A 19,195-nucleotide genomic window follows, 5' to 3' on the forward strand; every position below is an offset into this window, starting at 1 on the left:
GTCTTTAATGTGGGGTCTGGCCTATTATTTAAACATGGGACTCTAAATAATATCTTTAAAAAAATACAGCTTCAGTGACATGGGCTAACCCAAGATATATATCTGTAAAGTAATTGGGAGGGTAGGGTGGGTTGCAGAAATCAGCCATTTGGAGCAGGCTGTGCATTACAGTGGGAAAGAAAAGAAAGTCCAGAACTGTTTTGGATAAAACAGAAGCAGAATCTGTATTTATCTGTTGTGCTTATAGCTGGTAAATTTCATGTGTAAGGTAACATTAAAGTAGAGTCTCTCTTTCCTCATCCTTTTTCTTGCAGCATGTTTAAAAAATGGAAATCTCACACTTTCCTTTTCTCTACATTGTGTCAACATGATGTCATTAGTGTAGTGGGCCAGTATGATGTCCTGTGGGATGTTTAGTCCATTAATCTCCCTCTAGAATCAATGATGGACTTCCCTGGTGGCTCCAATGGTAAAGCATCCACCTGCAATGTGGGAGACCTGTGTTCAATCCCTGGGTTGGGAAGATCCCTTGGAAGAGGGCATGGAGAACCAATCATTTCTCTGGTATTCTTGCTGGGGTCACAAAGAATCAGACAGGACTGAGCAACTAAGCACACAGAATAAATGATGGAAGAGAGCCAGAGTTTATAATCTGTTAGAGTTTGAGGGTTTGGGTCCCAGGTCTTTTCAGTTACTAATTTTATGACCTTAAGCAAGTTTCTTTACCTTATTTACTCTTAATTTTCCAGTGTGTAAAATTTGAGGTATTTAAGGTCCACTTGCAGTTCTGATATTTTCTTACTGCAAAGTCTGCAGTGATGGTATAATGGCAAAGCCTAGAATAAAACAGTCTTAAATCTAGAAACGTAGTTATATCATTTAAAATGCTCTTAATTTTAAAGGAATGATAGTAGAAAAAATTGTGTTTATTCAAAGATGAAAGGCTGGTTAGCTAATCTTTAATGATTCTGATTGTCAAAGAGCAGCATCTCTTTTATAAGAATCTATTATTAATAGTTTATTGGATTTTATATCACATTAATATATTCCTAAAGTATAGTGTAAAATATACAACTGGATGTACAGACTTAAGACTTTTCCTTGGATAAGGCTTTCTTTCTACTTCTGCCAGTTAATAAATATATGAGACCAGTAAATTAGAAGAATCTGAAAAACATATAAAGAGACATGAGACATTACCAGCCATGGTGAATGAACATGAAAGGAGGAATTGAAGAAAAGCTGAACAGCTTTTTACTTTTTCTGGAATGGGCCTTTACATAGTAGCTGTATTATTTAAAACAAGAGTTCTTTAGGATATCAGTTATACCAGTTCTTCAAGTGTAAATACATTTTAAAATGAATTGTCAGTACCCAGATGATATTAATGAGTAGATACTCTATTTTATTATAAAGATGACAGAATGTTTTATTCTGAATCGGAGATGAATAAGGATGACTAAACCAGTATTGAGTTCTGTTATTGTCACTAGTCAGACTTGGGCTGATTTAAGTTGTTTTTTGGTTATATTTAGAAAGATAGCTGTTAATTAAACTTGAAAATATGTGAAAGTTGTGTCCTGGAAGAGGAGAATAAGTGAGGTCATTTCATGGATGGGGCACAAGTTGATAAAATGATTAGAGAGGAGGGTTGGAGGAACTGGTGAGTTGAACCTAAGAAGATGAAATTCAGTATGAGTCTGAAATCTGGTTACTTGTTACAGGCTAAGGCAGATGTAAGTTCTTTGGTTTTTTGACACTTTTCCTTGATTAGAACTGTCAGCGTCATGAGCTGTGTCACACACTAATGTCTTTCTTTCACTGGTGGTCTTTTCAGTTTCAAAGGAAAGAGGTTAGAGAGGAAGCTTGAAACTATCATAGAAGCAGTTAATACACTCATTTTCCAAATGGCTCTATAAAAAGCTAATTACCAAGGAAAGTTAGGATATCACATTGAAATGTTTGGGAAACACAGAATTAAAGTGGAAAGATTTGGTTTTATTAAAATTTTTGTGGCCTTAGATATGCTGCTGTTCATTGTGATGCTTCTAAGAAGGAAGCATAGTGATTCCCAGGTGTATTTAGGCATAAAACACATTTTTGAGGACTGCTAATAGCTCCTGGAATAATCATTTTAGGAATATCATTTTAGAAAATGTTGACTTAAAGAAACTGAATCCACCTGTGATGTAGAAGACGCAGGTTCGATCCCTGGGTCGGGAAGATCCCCTGGAGAAGGGCATGGCAACCCACTTCAGCATTCTTGTCTGGAGAAGCCCGTGGACAGAGGAGCCTGGTGGGCTACAGTCCATGGGGTCACAAAGAGTAGGTCGTGACTGAAGCAATTTAGCACACTTGCATAATAACGTTTAGCCTGGAGGAGAGGATCGTTTTTCAAATGCAGTTTGGCCAGAAGAATAAAGTCAGAACCTGTAGGTGAAAGTTACAAGGAAAAAGATAACGATTCATTAAAAAGACCTTTATCATAGAGTTAGCCTGTTATATTGTTGTAAGGATTCAAAATTAAGATGGGTGACTGCTTTGCATCAAAATTGGTTGAATTAAATAATTTTAAGATCTCTAATTAAAGTTTGAGGTTATTAGTTTTCAAAAAAATTTCCATTGATGGATTTTCCCCCCTCTAAGTTTATACAGTATTTTTTAAAAATCATGCTGTAGTTTTAATTGATTTGTTATTTTAAACATTTAAAAAAAACTGTTACTGTGAAGAAAAATATGGATTCAGGTTATATGAGCTCAGGTAAATTATGTTACTTTCTGGACATCTCAGATTTTTAAATAAGTAAAATGAGGGTAATATAAAGTAAGGGTTTAGGAATCCCATATTTAGGCAGACAGGTCTCTAATTTACATATCTGCCCTACCAAGCACTATCAATTTATGACTGAGCGACTGAACTGAACTGATGACTTTTACCTCTCTTATTCTCACCTTATTTATTTTTAAAATGGAAAATAATATCTTAGAGGGTAAGTACTAAGTGAGATAATGTGTGTAACCTGCCTGTCATCATGCAGAGTATAAATGTGCTAAATAAATGAATGCAGAAATAAGTGTACAATGGAATTTCAGAAATTAGTCAAGGTAAAAGTTGAAAGTGATTTGTCCCAGATCGGTTGACTGAGAACTAGGACCCACGCCCCTTATGTTTAGTTAAACCACAATGTATCTTCCTTTCTGTCTCTTTCTTTGAGTGGCAAGCTAGTGAATGTGCCAGGGAATGTACACTGTGGTAGGGATTTGGGAGTAAAAGACCAGACTCTGCTTAAGATCTGTCAGGGGTTGGGGGATGAGGGGGCAGCAGGGACTGACAGGCCAGGACTCTGAGATGGTAGCAGTACAAAGGATACAGCATCTAATTTAGCATGGAGAAGGGAGGGTAGACGATGGTTTGTTTTTGTTGGTTTTTTTTTTTTTTTGGAAAATATTAAGTGTGGGAAAGGCAAAGAAAGCAAGGGAGGATTGTGGAGCAGCCTGTGCAGAAGCTGGTGTAGGAGAACATGGTACATTTGTGAAATTGCACCCGGATAAGTTTCGTTGTTGACATACAAGAAGCGAAGTTTGAGAGAGATAGGCTGGAGCGGGTTAGGCAAGGACCTTTATGACTCTTTTAAAAGAGAGTTTAGATTTTATCTTTAAAGAACAGTGGAAAATCCCTGAAATGACCTTTTGCTTTTAGTAAAAGTAGCATATGCTCTTGATCTTCACAGAAAAGTGACAAGTTAAGGTCCCTTAATACTTCGTTCCTACTTACCAATGATAACTATTGTTAAAGTTCCCTGTAAATTTTTCCAGATCGTGTGTCTTTAATTTTTGTATTCACAAACATCTGTGAGTGTATTCATATATCTGTTTAAACAAAACACACGATTGATACATAGTCAATGTATTGCTTTCCAACTTATTCTCATGTGACATTTCTTAAATATTTTTCCATATCAGCACACACAAATCTATGACATTCATTAATAGCTGCATAACATTCCACTATGAAGTTATACCGTAATTTTAAAATCAGTCCTCTATTGGTAGACAACTAGATATTTTTTAGACTTTTTATTTTGAACACTGTTTCAGTGAACATGCTTGTATTTATATCTATATACTTGTACAACTATGTCCGTAGGTTCATTTCTTAGTAATTACTGAGTATATATACATTTTAGAATTTAATAAGATTACCAAATTTTCCTTTAAAAAATCATTCTAATTTAATGCCCAGAGTATATGAAATCATGTTAAGGATTTTTTTTTTTAAATTTTCTGTTAGCATCTTCATCCAGCAAATAATTACTAAGTACCTACTGTGTACCGGCCACTGTGCTAGATAATAGGGAAAGTGTTCAAGGCAGATAGGAATCTGCTTTTATGCATCTCAGAGTTTAAGCCACAGAATGTCTGCAGGTATTTTGTTTGGTTTCTATAGTTATTGTTATTATTTTTATAATTGAATTAATTTCCAGGGTTTTCTTTTCTTTTTTTTAACCCTGCAACATTTTGTTTTCAAGGAACCATGAACCTCATGTACAGATAATGATTTCCGAAATGCAGGCTTAAAGCATAGAAGGAAGCTGGCTGCATGATGATGATATTACTCTTTCTTGGATTGTAGGTCCTTTTAAAAAGGCAGAGTCTATGCTTGAATTCTCTTTGTATTAAATTTTGGAAGGAATATTAAAAGCCACATGGTCCAGCAATGCCCCCTTTTTCTTGAGTCTCTCCAGCATGTCCAGCCTGTATTTGAATACTTCAGCTAGGCAGAAGACAGCTTTGTGCAGTTCTCTCTGCTTGGCAGAAAGTCACACTGAGTTACTGTGTCCTCTGCTGTCCACCTGAGTGGTGGTCCTGCCCCCAGAGTCATCCACATGACTAAACATCCAGAAAAATGACTTGGTCATAGAAAACATTGAGTAAATGTGTAGAAACTTGAATGAATTGTGAGAGTTTGACTCATTAATTTTTTGAGTTGGAATTTGGATAACATACCCTAGATTAAGTTTGAACATAATACTCTACCAGATTACATTTTAATCATGCCATTTTTATGCTGGGAGTATTTGCACGTTAATGGATGACATTTATGTAGTTTTGTAGTTTTAATATATTAATGCAGCTCCTTGACTCAAATTTTAATTGAGAGATTTTACATATGAATCTGCAGATTTCCAGCTTCTCCTAAAAACTTGGAAAATTTAGCGTAACTGGGCAAACTGGGGATTTCCTCACAGTAGCAGTTTGCTAGAATTGAGTATCCACTGCCTTTTCCCAGTGTCTTTCTTGTTAAACACAGTCCACGGCACTTATCAGAATCCTGTGGTTTTGCCTTTTGTTTTCACTCATGTAACATTCCTTGCCATGGCCTTATAGGCATTTAAGCTGGTCATTTAGTGGATATTCAAACTTAGGAGGCCCAGAACTGAACTCTGCTCTTACCCCTAAGTTTAAGTTCTAAGTTCTCCCTCAGCCTTCCTTACTTCCCTGCTGCTTGTTGCTCAGGCCAAAACTTTGGTGTTATCCTTGACATCTCTGTTTATCTCATATCCGACCTGTCAGAAAACTATTGGATGTACTTTCAAATTATATCTCACATCGGAGACTCTCCTCCACCTCTACCTTTCTGGTCCGTGGCACCATCATCTCTCACCTGAATTTTAGTCTTGGTTTTTGTTGGTCTCCTTGCTTCCACCTTTGCTCTTCTGCAGACTTCACAATACAACAGGCAGATAATCCTTTTAAAATGAAGGATCATATTACTCTTGTGCTCAGAATCTCCAGTGGCTCCACTTTTACTCAGAATCAATGCTGAGGACCTTTAGCACCTGACTTAGAAGATTCGTGTGATGTGACAGCTTGTTCCCTTGCTGACCTCATCTCCTACTTTTCTCTTCTTGGCTTTACCATACTGGTCCCCTTGCTGACCTCATATGTGCCGTGCACACTTCTATTCTTGGGCTTCTCTCCTCATTTTTCCTTTTGTGTTTTTCTTCCCAAATAACTGCGATGGCCAGGTTCCTCAGTTCTTTGCTCAAATGTTATCTTCTCAGGAAACTCTGAATACTAATTATCTGATTAAAATTGTACACTCTGCACACCTCTTCCACATCTATGTACCCTGTTCATTTTCCTCCTCCTGTTATCTTTTAACATATTATTTACATATTACTTGTATTATCATTTGTTTCTCTTCTTGGAGTATAAGCTGTGCAAGGGAGCAATTTTGGTTTTTACCTTACTTATGTATCCCAGGCTTAGTGAATAGTGTCTGGCATACAGTTTGTCCTTAATAAACATTCATTGAATAAATGAATGAGTGAATTCATGTTTGCAGTCCCTGGTCAGCAGTTTGTTTTTTTATTGTTTTATTAATTTATTATACAATAGTAGTATTTTCCTAAAAGTTAACATGAAGTATATATATTATTGTATTAATTAGATAATAAATTTATAGTGCTTATATACAAACAACTGTTTTAAGCCCTTTATGCTTAATCTTGACAGCAACCTTATGAAATAGAAACTGTTATTTTCTACTTTTAGAGGCAAACTGAGGCCAAACTTGCCCAAAGCCATAGCTAATAAGGGAAGAAACCAGAGTTCACATTAAACAATCATTTAGGTACCTGAATTTGCTCTTAATTATGATACCATGCTGCTCTTTCTATTTTAAGAAAATTAGGTTTTTATTATGTTGTGTTGCAGATCATTTCCCCCCGTTTGTAATTTTCTGCCTTCAAAATAGTTAATAGTTAACGTAGTAAAAATGAAGTGAAAGTCGGTTAGTTGTGTCCAACTCTGCAACCCCATGGGCTCTCCAGGCCAGAATATGGGAGTGGGTAGCCTTTCCCTTCTCCAGGAGATCTTCCCAACCCAGGGTTCAAACCCAGGTCTCCCACATGAAGGTGGATTCTTTACCGTTGGAACCACCAGGGTAGTAAAAATAATTTAGTACTATTTTTCTTTGATGCTTTTTTGTTTATTTCTTAGAAGAGCCTTCTTGATTCTAAGATAAAGTAAATTCACTCATTTAGTTTTGATTTGTAGAAGCTTAAAGTAGTCAGGTACATATTTTTATATCATCTTGACAGCACTGAGGTTTTGTCTGAAAGGGACAAAATCTCTGGAACAGTGGTTAGGAACCTAGCATAGTCAGCTCTGTTTCCATGGTTCCACAACTGCAAATTCAAGCAACCTTTGATCAAAAAATATTTGAAAAATAGTTCCAGAAAGTTCCTCAGACTTGAATTTGCCACACGTACTGGCATATATAGCATTTGCATTGTATTTACAACTCTTTACATTGTGTTTATAGTGTATTGTAAGTAAACTATAGAGATGGTTTAAGTATATGGGAAGATATGCATAGGTTAGCAGCAGCAGCAGCAGCATAGGTTATAGGCAAAAGAGTATGCTATTTTATGTGAGGTTTGAGCATATGTGGGTTTTGGTGTTCTTGGGAGTTCTAGAGCCATCCACTGTGGATCCTGAGTGATGAAAAATGACTGTGCTGATTCAAGGAAGATATAGTTGAGAACAGGCTGTGGGGATACACAGGAAAAGACTGATTTCAGGAAATATTTAGAAGGGAAAATAAGCAGATTTTTGTGGCTGATTAGCTGAGTCAAAGGAAGGCCTCAGGATTAAGACCCCGAGTTTCTGGTTGTGACAGTTTGGAGAAGGAGTAATAAATAATCCTTGTGGTGCCATTATCGGTTGGCCAGGTGAATTGATGGAGATAGTTAAAATAGGAAGGAACAGGTTTGGAGGATAAAATGACATTCAGTTTTAAATCTGTTGAATTCAAAATACCAGTTAAAAATCTCATTCTTAGTGCTTGTTAGGCAAACTCAGTAGGCAGTTTGATAATGACTGGTAGCTTAATGAAGAGCCTTGGACTGCTACATTCAGCTGTGTGGGTGCATGAGCTACTTGCCTGCTATGTTGTCTTCGGAAATGTATCATTGATGCAACTTGATAGCTTGGGAGGAACTGTAAAAAGACTGTGGGTGTGGTGTATATGATAATGGATGTTTGTAGCTATATTTCTCATCACTCAGAAGAAAACTCAGATATTTAGAACTAAGAAGGGCTTTCTCAGGTCACCTAATTTTAGCTATATCATTTTAGAATTTCTGAATACTTTGTTACTACTTCTACTGGCTGTTTTCTCCTCTAACTCCCTTTCACTTAACTCCTGTTTTCCCACTTTTGTTTTTGTTGTTCCTTTGTCTTTTTCACTTTTGCATCCCTTTCTTTGTAGCTTATGCCTTGTAAAGGTACTGCTTAACTGATTAGAGACGTTAAAAGAGGTTTCCAGCTTCCCCTGTAGGGAAGAACTTTGGGGCCAAGGCTTCAGTGATCTCTGAATATAGCAGCCACAACTATTCTTGGTTTTTTGCACCTCAGAGAAATGCTTCATAGGTTCCTCCTGGAGCTCTATGTCATAAACACTTCTCTTAAACTTTGATTTAGGAACTGCAGCCATGAATGAAGAAACTATAGATGGAACAAATGGATGCAACAAAGTGCGGACTGGTACGCAGAATGAAGCAGCATTACTTGCTTTGATGGAAAAGACTGGATACAACATGGTTCAAGAAAATGGGCAAAGGAAGTTTGGTGGCCCGCCTCCAGGTGCGGATTGTTTTATGTTCAAAAAATTGGATGTTTAATGCAGTCATTTACATTAGATACGTATCTCCATGAGTATCCCAAACAGGTAGCTCTTTCCTTGAAACCGCTTTAAGACCGCAGCAGTCATTTTTACTGTTGTGAAGGAAAAGAGGTAGATTGTATTTGTTATGTGTGTCTTTCCCTGAACATTCTACTGTTGGTTTGAGTAGCAGTTAAGAAATAAGTCAGGATTAGGTCAGTGGGGAAAGTGAACTCTAGCTGTGAAAGGGGAGGGCATTTGGGGAAGAATCAGAGTTTAACAAGTAGAGGGGTGGTGTTTATACTAGATGCAAGCAGATTATTAGATACGATGTTTTGGCTTTCTACCAATAGCCAGTACAGTTTCCTTGCTCAAAACCCTCCAGTTAACTTTCTGTGAGATTTACACGAGAATGGTGGCCTCTCACTGCGGTGATGCCTGTCATTTTACTCTTCCCTCAAGTATGCGTTTCCCATACAGACCTGCTTGCTGTGTGCTGTTCTGATATAACTAATATAAAAAGCACATGCTTTTCCTTTTTTCTGATGGATTCTCAAGGCTCATTTCTTCATTTCATTTAGGTCTCTGCTTAAACCTCATGTGCTTAGAAAAGATGTGCCTGATTACCAAAAATATCAACCCTTCTGTGGCTTTATTTTTCTTCATGAAACTCATTACTCATTGTCTTCTTTTTCTATTGAATATAAGCTTCATGAAGGAAGGATGCTTCTAGTTTGTTCATTGTTGTATCCCCAATATCACGGTAAATCTGTGGAATGAATTTTTGAATAGTAAACATAAATACCTTATTAGAATTTGTCTATTTTTGTCTTTCAGGTTGGGAAGGTCCACCTCCGCCTCGAGGCTGTGAAGTTTTTGTAGGAAAAATACCTCGTGATATGTATGAAGATGAGTTAGTTCCTGTATTTGAAAGAGCTGGGAAAATATATGAATTTCGACTTATGATGGAATTTAGTGGTGAAAATCGAGGTTATGCTTTTGTGATGTATACTACAAAAGAAGAAGCCCAATTAGCCATTAGAATTCTTAATAATTATGAAATTAGACCAGGGAAATTTATTGGTGTGTGTGTAAGCTTGGATAATTGCAGATTATTTATTGGAGCTATTCCAAAAGAAAAGAAGAAAGAAGAAATCTTGGATGAAATGAAGAAAGTTACAGAAGGAGTTGTAGATGTCATTGTTTACCCAAGTGCAACTGATAAGACCAAAAATCGTGGTTTTGCATTTGTGGAATATGAATCTCACAGAGCTGCTGCTATGGTTAGGAGAAAACTAATTCCAGGTAAATTTATCCTTTTTCAAAGGTTATTTTTCTATGTTAACCTTACTATACATTTGAAAAAATAGCAGTACCTCGTAGATCAATTTATGAAAATATGTGGTGCTCTTGAAGAGGAATAGAAATTAAGAAAGTAAAACAAATGATTCTAAAAGAATATGTTCTTATAAAATGAGTCATTATTTATAGCAGTTTATTGATTTACTGGATGTGTGCAGTTTTGTTTAGCTGTTGTTTGATTAAAAAGGACAGTACCTAATCCATCTAATAAAGGTCTGTCTTTGAACTGTATTTGTTCTTTTGACTCTCAAAGTTAATTTCACTGTAAGTCTGTCTTGGTTCACCTTAGTAACCAAGGTGTGAATAGGAAACTAATACTTTACCAAATACATTATATGTATTTGAGTTTCTGCTTCTTTGGAGAAACAGTTTTACTTATTTTTAACTTTGATTTAATTGTCTTCAAATTTATTTTTTTACAGGAACCTTCCAACTGTGGGGCCATACCATTCAGGTAGATTGGGCTGACCCAGAGAAAGAGGTTGATGAGGAAACCATGCAGAGGGTTAAAGTTCTCTATGTACGAAATTTAATGATCTCAACTACTGAGGAAACAATTAAAGCAGAATTCAATAAATTCAAACCTGGTACAGTTGAGCGAGTAAAGAAACTTAGAGATTATGCTTTTGTTCACTTTTTCAACCGAGAAGATGCAGTAGCTGCCATGTCAGTAATGAATGGAAAATGCATTGATGGAGCAAGTATTGAGGTTACACTGGCAAAACCTGTAAATAAAGAAAACACTTGGAGACAGCATCTTAATGGTCAGATTAGCCCCAATTCTGAAAACCTGATTGTGTTTGCTAACAAAGAAGAGAGTCACCCCAAAATTCTAGGCAAGCCGCCAACTCTTCCAGCTCGTCTCAATGGCCAGCATAGCCCAAGTCCCCCTGAAATTGAAAGATGCACTTACCCGTTTTTTCCTGGAACAAAGCTTACTCCAATTAGTATGTATTCTTTAAAATCCAATCATTTCAATTCTGCAGTAATGCATTTGGATTATTATTGCAACAAAAATAATTGGGCACCACCAGAATATTATTTATATTCAACAACAAGTCAAGATGGGAAAGTACTCTTGGTATATAAAATCATTATTCCTTCTATTGCAAATGGATCCCAGAGTTACTTCATGCCGGACAAACTCTGTACTACATTAGAAGATGCAAAGGAACTGGCAGCCCAGTTTACATTACTTCATTTGGGTAAGTTTATAAGTACTTTAAACAATATAGTAGAATATGAAATTAGCCTATTATTATAGATTATTTATAAATTTATTTTGTTTGAACTCAACATTCGTGGTGAGTATTTAACATAAATTTTACCTCAGTTTTGTGAACTCATGCTAAATTTTATTGAGACTTCTGTTTGATCTTCCTGTATTTAGTATTTTATTTATTATTTACTGAGGGGAACATTTGGTTTTGATTTACTGAGAGTTCATTATCTTGTTTTATCAATTTACTGTTTTTGTAGTGACTAATCCTCATTTGAAATAATTTCTATATAAGTTGCAGTATTACTTAAACTAGTTTTATTTATTACTTAAACTAGTTTACATCGTTGGTGAAGTCTACATCATAATCTTTTTTTGAGGGCAGGCTTAGGCTTAAAATCAGAAGCGTTTCAGGTGGGTCATGTGTAGACACACCTTATGCTCACCAATCTGGAAATCTGTCATTATTACTCATGAAAAATAAGAAGCATCATTAAGAGATGTGTATGACCATTCTCTTTATTTTTTTTTTTAACTCTATGTCCTGCTTTTTTTTAATTTTTTACAAAAGGACTTGCTTTCAAAACTTTCTGTGAACAAAGTCAATGTAGGCCCTCCATTTTCATGTTTACTAGTAAGTCAAATTTTAATTTAAATAAAATATATATACTTATTTTCTTTTTTAATTAAATTTATTTATTTAAATTGGAGACTAATTACTTTACATTATTGTATTGGTTTTGCCATACATTGACATGAATCTGCCCCAGGTGTGCATGACCATTCTCTTTAATTTCATGCTTTTAAAAAAGTTTCTCTAAAGCATTTGAGGGATAATTAAGACATGCTTTGGGCCATATGCTAACTAAATATTTGGCATTGTGAAGAAAGATACGTGACACCACTCTGGTGTCTTCTTTCTGCTCTGTGTTATTCTCGCCTCACTCTCCTCCCCTTGCACTAGTTTGTTTCATTTTTTAATGCAGCTGTAGATTTCAGTTGGTTATTACTTTGTGTTTAAAATAGTATTTATTAGAAGAATACTGGCTTATTGAAAGTTAAAATAGATTGGAAGGGTCTTCTACTAAGGATTATAATTGTTCTTGATTATAATTGTCAGTCATAGCTTAAAATTACTGAAGATTGCATCTGTTTCAAATTGATCTTCTCAAATTTGTTAAGGAGAGGAAATCAAAAAGGAAAATCATTGTCAAAAGGAGAGTAATTTTTGGACCTCATTTTAGACTTGCTTATGTATCATGGCCACTCCCATGGTATTACAAGTATTTTTAGGAGATTCTGATTTGGAGGTGGAGTCAGAATTTTAGGGCTGAAGGGAGGTTCCCTACAAGAAATTTTTGAGCAATATTCTCAATTATTAGTTTGGAATTTGAAAATTTTACAATCATTTAAAGTCTTAGCTTTTATTTCAGTTAATGTACAAAACATTGGGTTGGCCAGAAATTTGAGTTTTTCTGTACGATGATACATATATGTATGCTAAAGTCACTTCAGTCATGTCCGACTCATTGCAGCCCCATGGACTGTAGCGCACCAGGCTCCTCTGTCCATGGGATTCTCCAGACAAAAATACTGGAGAGGGTTGCCATTTCCTCCTCCAGGAGATCTTCTCAACCCAGGGGTTGAAGCTGCGTCTCTTGTATTTCCTGCATTGGCAGGTGGGTTCTTTTACCACTAGTGCCACCTGGGAAGCCTGTATGATAATAGAGAAAAACTGAAACGAACTTTTTGACCAACTCAATAGAATCCTTCAGTTTTTCTTTTAATAAAGACAGTCTGAGTTAAAGATAAAATTAAGTGGATAGCAAATAATTAACAGTTTTCTTAGAGAAAATGGATCAAATTATTCTTTCAAAGTGGAATGTTTGGCATTCAGTTGCTGAGCAAGATACTTGTGCTTGAAACATTTTATTTCTATATCTGTTCATTTTCTTTACAAATTTAAATTTGCAAGATTCTTAAACATTTTTTAGTTTGTCAAATTTTCTGTTTAGACACAGTTTACCTGTCTACTTTTAAATTCCATTATTAAGGTGTTTTTCACTTGAGCCCTAGGGCCGTAGGTAACTCCTGTTCTCCTGTAGTCCCAAGGACAAGCCCTGTTCAGTTAGAGTGTTTCCTACTTGATTATGTTCATTAGGGACACAGTTAGTGTCAAGGAGTAAAGTTCTTACAGGGCTCAGACAGTTTGCTTTAGTCTTCTATTACAGATTTTATCAACGTATATAAAAACTGCTTATAATAAAAAAATTGAACAGTTTGTTTTATTTTTTTTCAGTTTCAGTTCATCATCAGAGACAAAAGCCAAGATCCAAATGCAAGCTGAAATTTGAATTTCATACACAAGGCCAGAGGCCTCGTCCATAGATAGTAGCACACAAACTGTGGTTGACTAGAAATATGAGTGAAGGCTGAGTTAAGAGGCAGCTAAGCAGGAAAAGAGAATTCAGGGAAGTGGAAGAATCAGAAATCAGAAGTCTAGAAATCTTCAATAAGAAAACAAACATCAGACCTTCAGAGGTCTCAAAAGTAGGCAGCTGGAAAGTGACATGTTGCCACAAGGCAGGTTAGGAATGGGTTGAATACTGTTGGCAGCGCTCTGGCATGCTTGTTCCTTCTGTTAACATTGGATCCTTTGGGCTTTAATGAGCTGTGCCTTTTTATGTGCAGTTTCCTTTAAACAAAGGTTTCAGGGTTTCACTTGGTGGCTCAGGGTTGAGATCAGTTGCTGATAGTGGTGTGTTTTTAGAGGGGAAGAGATGCTGTGTTACTGATGTCCTGCTTATTTCAAGCATTAGATTGTTCCGAGATCTTGAGAGGTTGCTACTGGTTCCTGGAATTCCTCAAATGTGAGTGAAAGTGAAAGTTGCTCAGTCGTGTCCGACTCTGTGACTCCATATACATTCCATGGAATTCTCTTGGCCAGACTACTGCAGTGGGTAGCCTTTCCTTTCTCCAGGGGATCTTCCCAATCCAGGGATTGAACCCAGGTCTCCCGCATTGCAGGCAGATTCTTTACCATCTGAGCCACAAAGGAATCCCAAGAATATTGAAGTGGGTAGCCTATCCCTACTCCAGTGGATCTTCCCAACCCAGGAACCAAACCAGGGTCTTCTGCGTTGCAGGTGAATTCGTTACCAACTGAGCTATCAGGGAAGCCCCCTCAAAGGTAATTCATTAAGTATGAAATCATATTTTGGCTCTATTTTCTTGAATAATTTGAATCTAATTTCCTAGATAGTGAATTTAACTGCTATTAATATTTTAAGATGTTTTCTTTAGGTGTAGCATTTTATTTGCTTTGACACTCTTTTTCAGTTTTGATGCTATTTTGATGCTATTAAATCTTAATGATCTTTGGCTGTTCTATGCTAGATAAACAGTCATTTGCCTTTTTGTCTCAGCTCTTTAAGAGTGTGCTTTCACTATCCACATTTGTTTTAGCTTCACTGTGCCTGTTTTTCAAGTCTGAAAAATAAAAGAGAAAAAAAAATAGATTTCATTTAGTTAAATGACGATTATTGGTGTTGAGGGACATAGAAGTTTTTTCAAGGGAGAGCAGCCATCTATATAAGTACCCAAATCAGAGTACTTCTGGCCACCATTTAGTGCTCTTACTGGAGTCCAAAATATTCTTGTTGCATTGTAACCGTGAACTTCCAGATGTTCAAGCAGGTTTTAGAAAAGGCAGAGGAACCAGAGATCAGATTGCCAACATCCTCTGGATCATGGAGAAAGCAAGAGAGTTCCAGAAAAACATCTATTTCTGCTTCATTGACTATGCCAAAGCCTTTGACTGTGTGGATCACAATAAACTGTGGAACATTCTGAAAGAGATGGGAATCCCAGACCACCTGACCTGCCTCTTGAGAAACCTGTATGCAGGTCAGGAAGCAACAGTTAGAACTGGACATGGAACAACAGACTGGTTCCAAATCGGGAAAGGAGTACGTCAAGGTTGTATATTGTCACCCTGCTTATTTAACTTCTATGCAGAGTACATCATGAGGAACGCTGGGCTGGAAGAAGCACAAGCTGGACTCAAGATTGCCAGGAGAAATATCAATAACCTGAGATATGCAGATGACACCACCCTTATGGCAGAAAGTGAAGAGGAACTCAAAAGCCTCTTGATGAAAGTGAAAGAGGAGAGTGAAAAGGTTGGCTTGAAGCTCAACATTCAGAAAACTAAGATCATGGCATCCAGTCCCATCACTTCATGGGAAATAGATGGGGAAACAGTGGAAACAGTGTCAGACTTCATTTTTTTGGGCTCCAAAATCACTGCAGATGGTGATTGCAGCCATGAAATTAAAAGACGCTTACTCTTTGGAAGGAAAGTTATGACCAACCTAGATAGTATATTAAAAAGCAGAGACATTACTTTGCCAACCAAGGTCCGTCTAGTCAAGGCTATGGTTTTTCCCGTGGTCATGTATGGATGTGAGAGTTGGACTGTGAAGAAAGCTGATCTCCGAAGAATCGATGCTTTTGAACTGTGGTGTTGGAGAAGACTCTTGAGAGTCCCTTGTACTGCAAGGAGATCCAACCAGTCCATTCTAATGGAGATCAATCCTGGGTGTTCATTGGAAGGACTGATGCTAAAGCTGAATCTCCAATACTTTGACCACCTCATGCGAAGAGCTGACTCACTGGAAAAGAGTCTGATGCTAGGAAGGATTGGGGGTGGGAGGAGACGGGGACGACAGAGAATGAGATGGCTGGATGGCATCACTGACTCGATGGACATGAGTTTGGGTGAACTCCGGGAGTTGATGGACAGGGAGGCCTGGCGTGCTGTGATTAATGGGGTCACAAAGAGTCGGACGCGACTAAACTGAACTGATAGTAACGTAAAGTGAATTTTTTAAAATGTTTTGTGGTTTTTTTTGTTTCCATTTATAGTAAGCCTTATTTTAAGCAAAATAATTTATGAAAAGCTGGAAGCTGGGATTGCTGCCAAAATTGAACCCTTATTATTATTATTTTTTACTTCAAAGATAAGCGACTGTCTTCATCTTCAAGATGTCAGAGAGTAACCTCCCTGGGAACTCAGTACCCAACCAAGATAAGAAATTATCCATCTTTTTTTTTTTGGTTTTATTTCCAATATTCTGGGAGGTGGATCTTGGAGGATCCTGCTGTGATTTATGTCGGAGAGTGTTTTGCCTACGTTCTCCTCTAGGAATTTTATAGTTTCTGCTCTTACATTTAGCTCTCTAATCCATTTTGAGTTTATTTTTGTGTATGGTGTTAGGAAGTGTTCTAGTTTCATGCTTTTACAAGTGGCTGACCAGTTTTCCCGGCACCACTTGTTAAAGAGACTGTCTTTTCTCCATTTTATATTCTTGCCTCCTTTGTCAAAGATAAGGTGTCCATAGGTGCGTGGATTTATCTCTGGGCTTTCTATTTTGTTCCACTGATCTATATTTCTGTCTTTATGCCAGTACCATACTGTCTTGATGACTGTCGCTTTGTAGTAGAGCCTGAAGTCCGGCAGGTTGACTCCCCCAGTTCCATTTTTCTTCCTCAAGATTGCTTTGGCTATTCGAGGTTTTTTGTATTTCCATAAATTGTGAGATTATTTGTTCTAGTTCTGTGAAAAATATCGTTGGTAGCTTGATAGGGATTGCATTGAATGTATAAATTACTTTGGGTAGTATACTCATTTTTACAATATTTATTCTTCCAATCCATGAACATGGTATATTTCTCCATCTGTTAGTGTCCTAAATAAACAAATGGGACCTAATTAAAATCAAAGGCTTCTGCACAGCAAAGGAAACTATAAGTAAGGTGAAAAGATAGCCTTCAGAATGGGAGAAAATAATAGCAAATGAAGCAACTGGTAAAGGATTAATCTCCAAAATATACAAGCAGCTCCTGCAGCTCAATTCCAGAAAAATAAATGACCCAATCAAAAAATGGGCCAAAGAACTAAACAGACATTTCTCCAAAGAAGACATAAAGATGGCTAACAAACACATGAAAAAATGCTCAACATCCCTCATAATCAGAGAGATGCAAATCAAAACCACAATGAGATACCATTTCACACCAGTCAGAATGGCTGCTATCCAAAAGTCTACATGCAATAAATGCTGGAGAGGGTGTGGAGAAAAGGGAACCCTCTTACACTGTTGGCGGGAATGCAAACTAGTACAGCCACTATGGAGAACAGTGTGGAGATTCCTCAAAAAACTGGAAATAGAACTGCCATATGATCCAGCAATCGCACTCCTGGGCATACACACTGAGGAAACCAGAATTGAAAGAGACACATGTACTCCAATGTTCATTGCAGCACTGTTTATAATAGCCAGGACATGGAAGCAACCTAGATGTCCATCTGCAGACGAATGGATAAGAAAGCTTTGGTACATATACACAATGGAGTATTTTTCAGCCATTAAAAAGAATGCATTTGAATCAGTTCTAATGAGGTGGATGAAACTGGAGCCTATTATACAGAGTGAAGTAAGCCAGAAAGAAAAACACCAATACAGTATACTAACACATATATATGGAATTTAGAAAGATGCAAATGATAACCCTGTATACGGGACAGCAAAAGAGACACAGATGTATAGAACAGTCTTTGGGACTCTGTGGGAGAGGGTGAGGGTGGGATGATTTGGGAGAATGGCACTGAAACATGTATGTTGTCATATTTGAAACGAATCACCAGTTCAGGGTCGATGCATGTTTCAGGATGCTCGGGGCTGGCGTGCGGGGATGACCCAGAGGGAGCATAAAGGGAGGAGGGAGGTGGGAGGGAGGTTCAGGAGGGAGAACTCATGTACACCCGGGGCGAATTCATGTCAATATATGGCAAAACCAAGCAATATAATATTGTAAAATAATTTGCCTCCAATAAAAAATAAATTAAAAAAAATTATCACTTGGTTATTCAACATTAGGAAGCTGTAATAAATGGGATACTCAGTGGGTTTAAGGGCTTCCCTGGTGGCTTAGCAGTAAGGAGTCTGCCTGCAATGCAGGAGATGCGGGTTCAGTCCCTAGGTTGGGAAGATACCCTGGAAAAGAAAATGGCAACCCACTGCAGTATTTTTGCCTGGAAAATTCCAGGGACAGGAGAGCCTGGCAGGCTACAGCCCATGGGGTCTCAAAGAATTGTACACGACTTAGCAACTAGACCACCACACCACCGTCGGTGGCTTTAATGGGTAGAATACAGACTTGGGGGCTAGGTGATAGGTTCTATACTAAGTATTTGATGTTTGGAAACATCTTGAGTCATTCCGTATCACATCTTTTTACATAGGCCTTTTCTGTCTCGTAATTTTTATCTGTTTAATAATTGATCAGACTATCAGTGTGAATAATCCTGCTTTTCCTAAAACTTTGCCTCTGTCTTGAATCTGGGCCTTCCAGTATTGACATGCCTTTCCTCTGGAGGAGTCTTCACTTTTAGGAGACAGAAATCAAGGAGATAAAGAAAAGTCCTAGTTTTGTAGGAAGAAAAGTCCTAGAGAATACTTACTGGAAGGAGGGAGGTAGCCTCAGTGTGTGATAATTGATTCTCTTAAATAATTTATCAACAAATAACTTTAGGGAAGACATTTCTCATTTCTGTGTTTGTTCATTCCTGATGCAAATGGTAGTTTTTTACTTGAATGACCACCTGAAACTCTTTAAAAACAGGAGTGAAGAACCTGTCACAAACCAGGTTGTTTGTGACATTGATTTAATTTCATCTGAAATTTTGCACTGTTGCTATGACTGATAAAATTTAATTAAAGAACAAGCTTTTTTGAATGCCTTTTTTGTGTGAATTGTGTTTTACTAAGCAATCTGAACCTAAAGGTAATAAAACTGTTTTGGCTCTTAAGGAGTCATATCTGCTGAAGAAGGCAGAGGTATGGCCTCTATGCATAGTTACTTTGGGAACAGAGAGATGT

General features: G+C 37.2%; 1 protein-coding gene and 1 long non-coding RNA gene across 11 annotated transcripts in view; one reads left to right on the plus strand and one right to left on the minus strand.

The window, feature by feature from the left end:
- Window positions 1-19,195, plus strand: part of LOC129542658 (putative RNA-binding protein 46) — a 141,751-nt gene that overhangs the window by 11,628 nt on the left and 110,928 nt on the right. For 9 of the 10 annotated variants that reach the window (XR_016035298.1, XM_088827922.1, XM_088827926.1 and 6 more), the window contains 3 exons: window positions 8,491-8,652; window positions 9,509-9,976; window positions 10,456-11,238. Coding sequence is in view for 9 of the 10 variants with exons in the window: in XM_088827920.1 (XP_088684046.1) it covers window positions 8,491-8,652; window positions 9,509-9,976; window positions 10,456-11,238 (1,413 nt within the window). In the remaining variant the exon portion in view is untranslated. Of the gene's footprint in view, window positions 1-8,490; window positions 8,653-9,508; window positions 9,977-10,455; window positions 11,239-13,551; window positions 17,379-19,195 lie in introns of those variants that run through there. The other variant, XM_055405282.2, reaches the window with a different exon arrangement.
- LOC148774816 (uncharacterized) lies at window positions 2,307-13,910 on the minus strand. Its single transcript, XR_016035300.1, has 5 exons — window positions 13,786-13,910; window positions 10,618-10,758; window positions 5,666-5,750; window positions 3,776-3,870; window positions 2,307-2,430 (listed from the first exon to the last, which is right to left on the minus strand). It is a non-coding gene; the product is annotated as an uncharacterized LOC148774816 (long non-coding RNA).

Source organism: Moschus berezovskii, chromosome 19, assembly GCF_049115385.1.
Source record: "Moschus berezovskii isolate FMDL1 chromosome 19, NW_MosBer_1.0, whole genome shotgun sequence".
NCBI classification, from domain to species: domain Eukaryota; kingdom Metazoa; phylum Chordata; class Mammalia; order Artiodactyla; family Moschidae; genus Moschus; species Moschus berezovskii.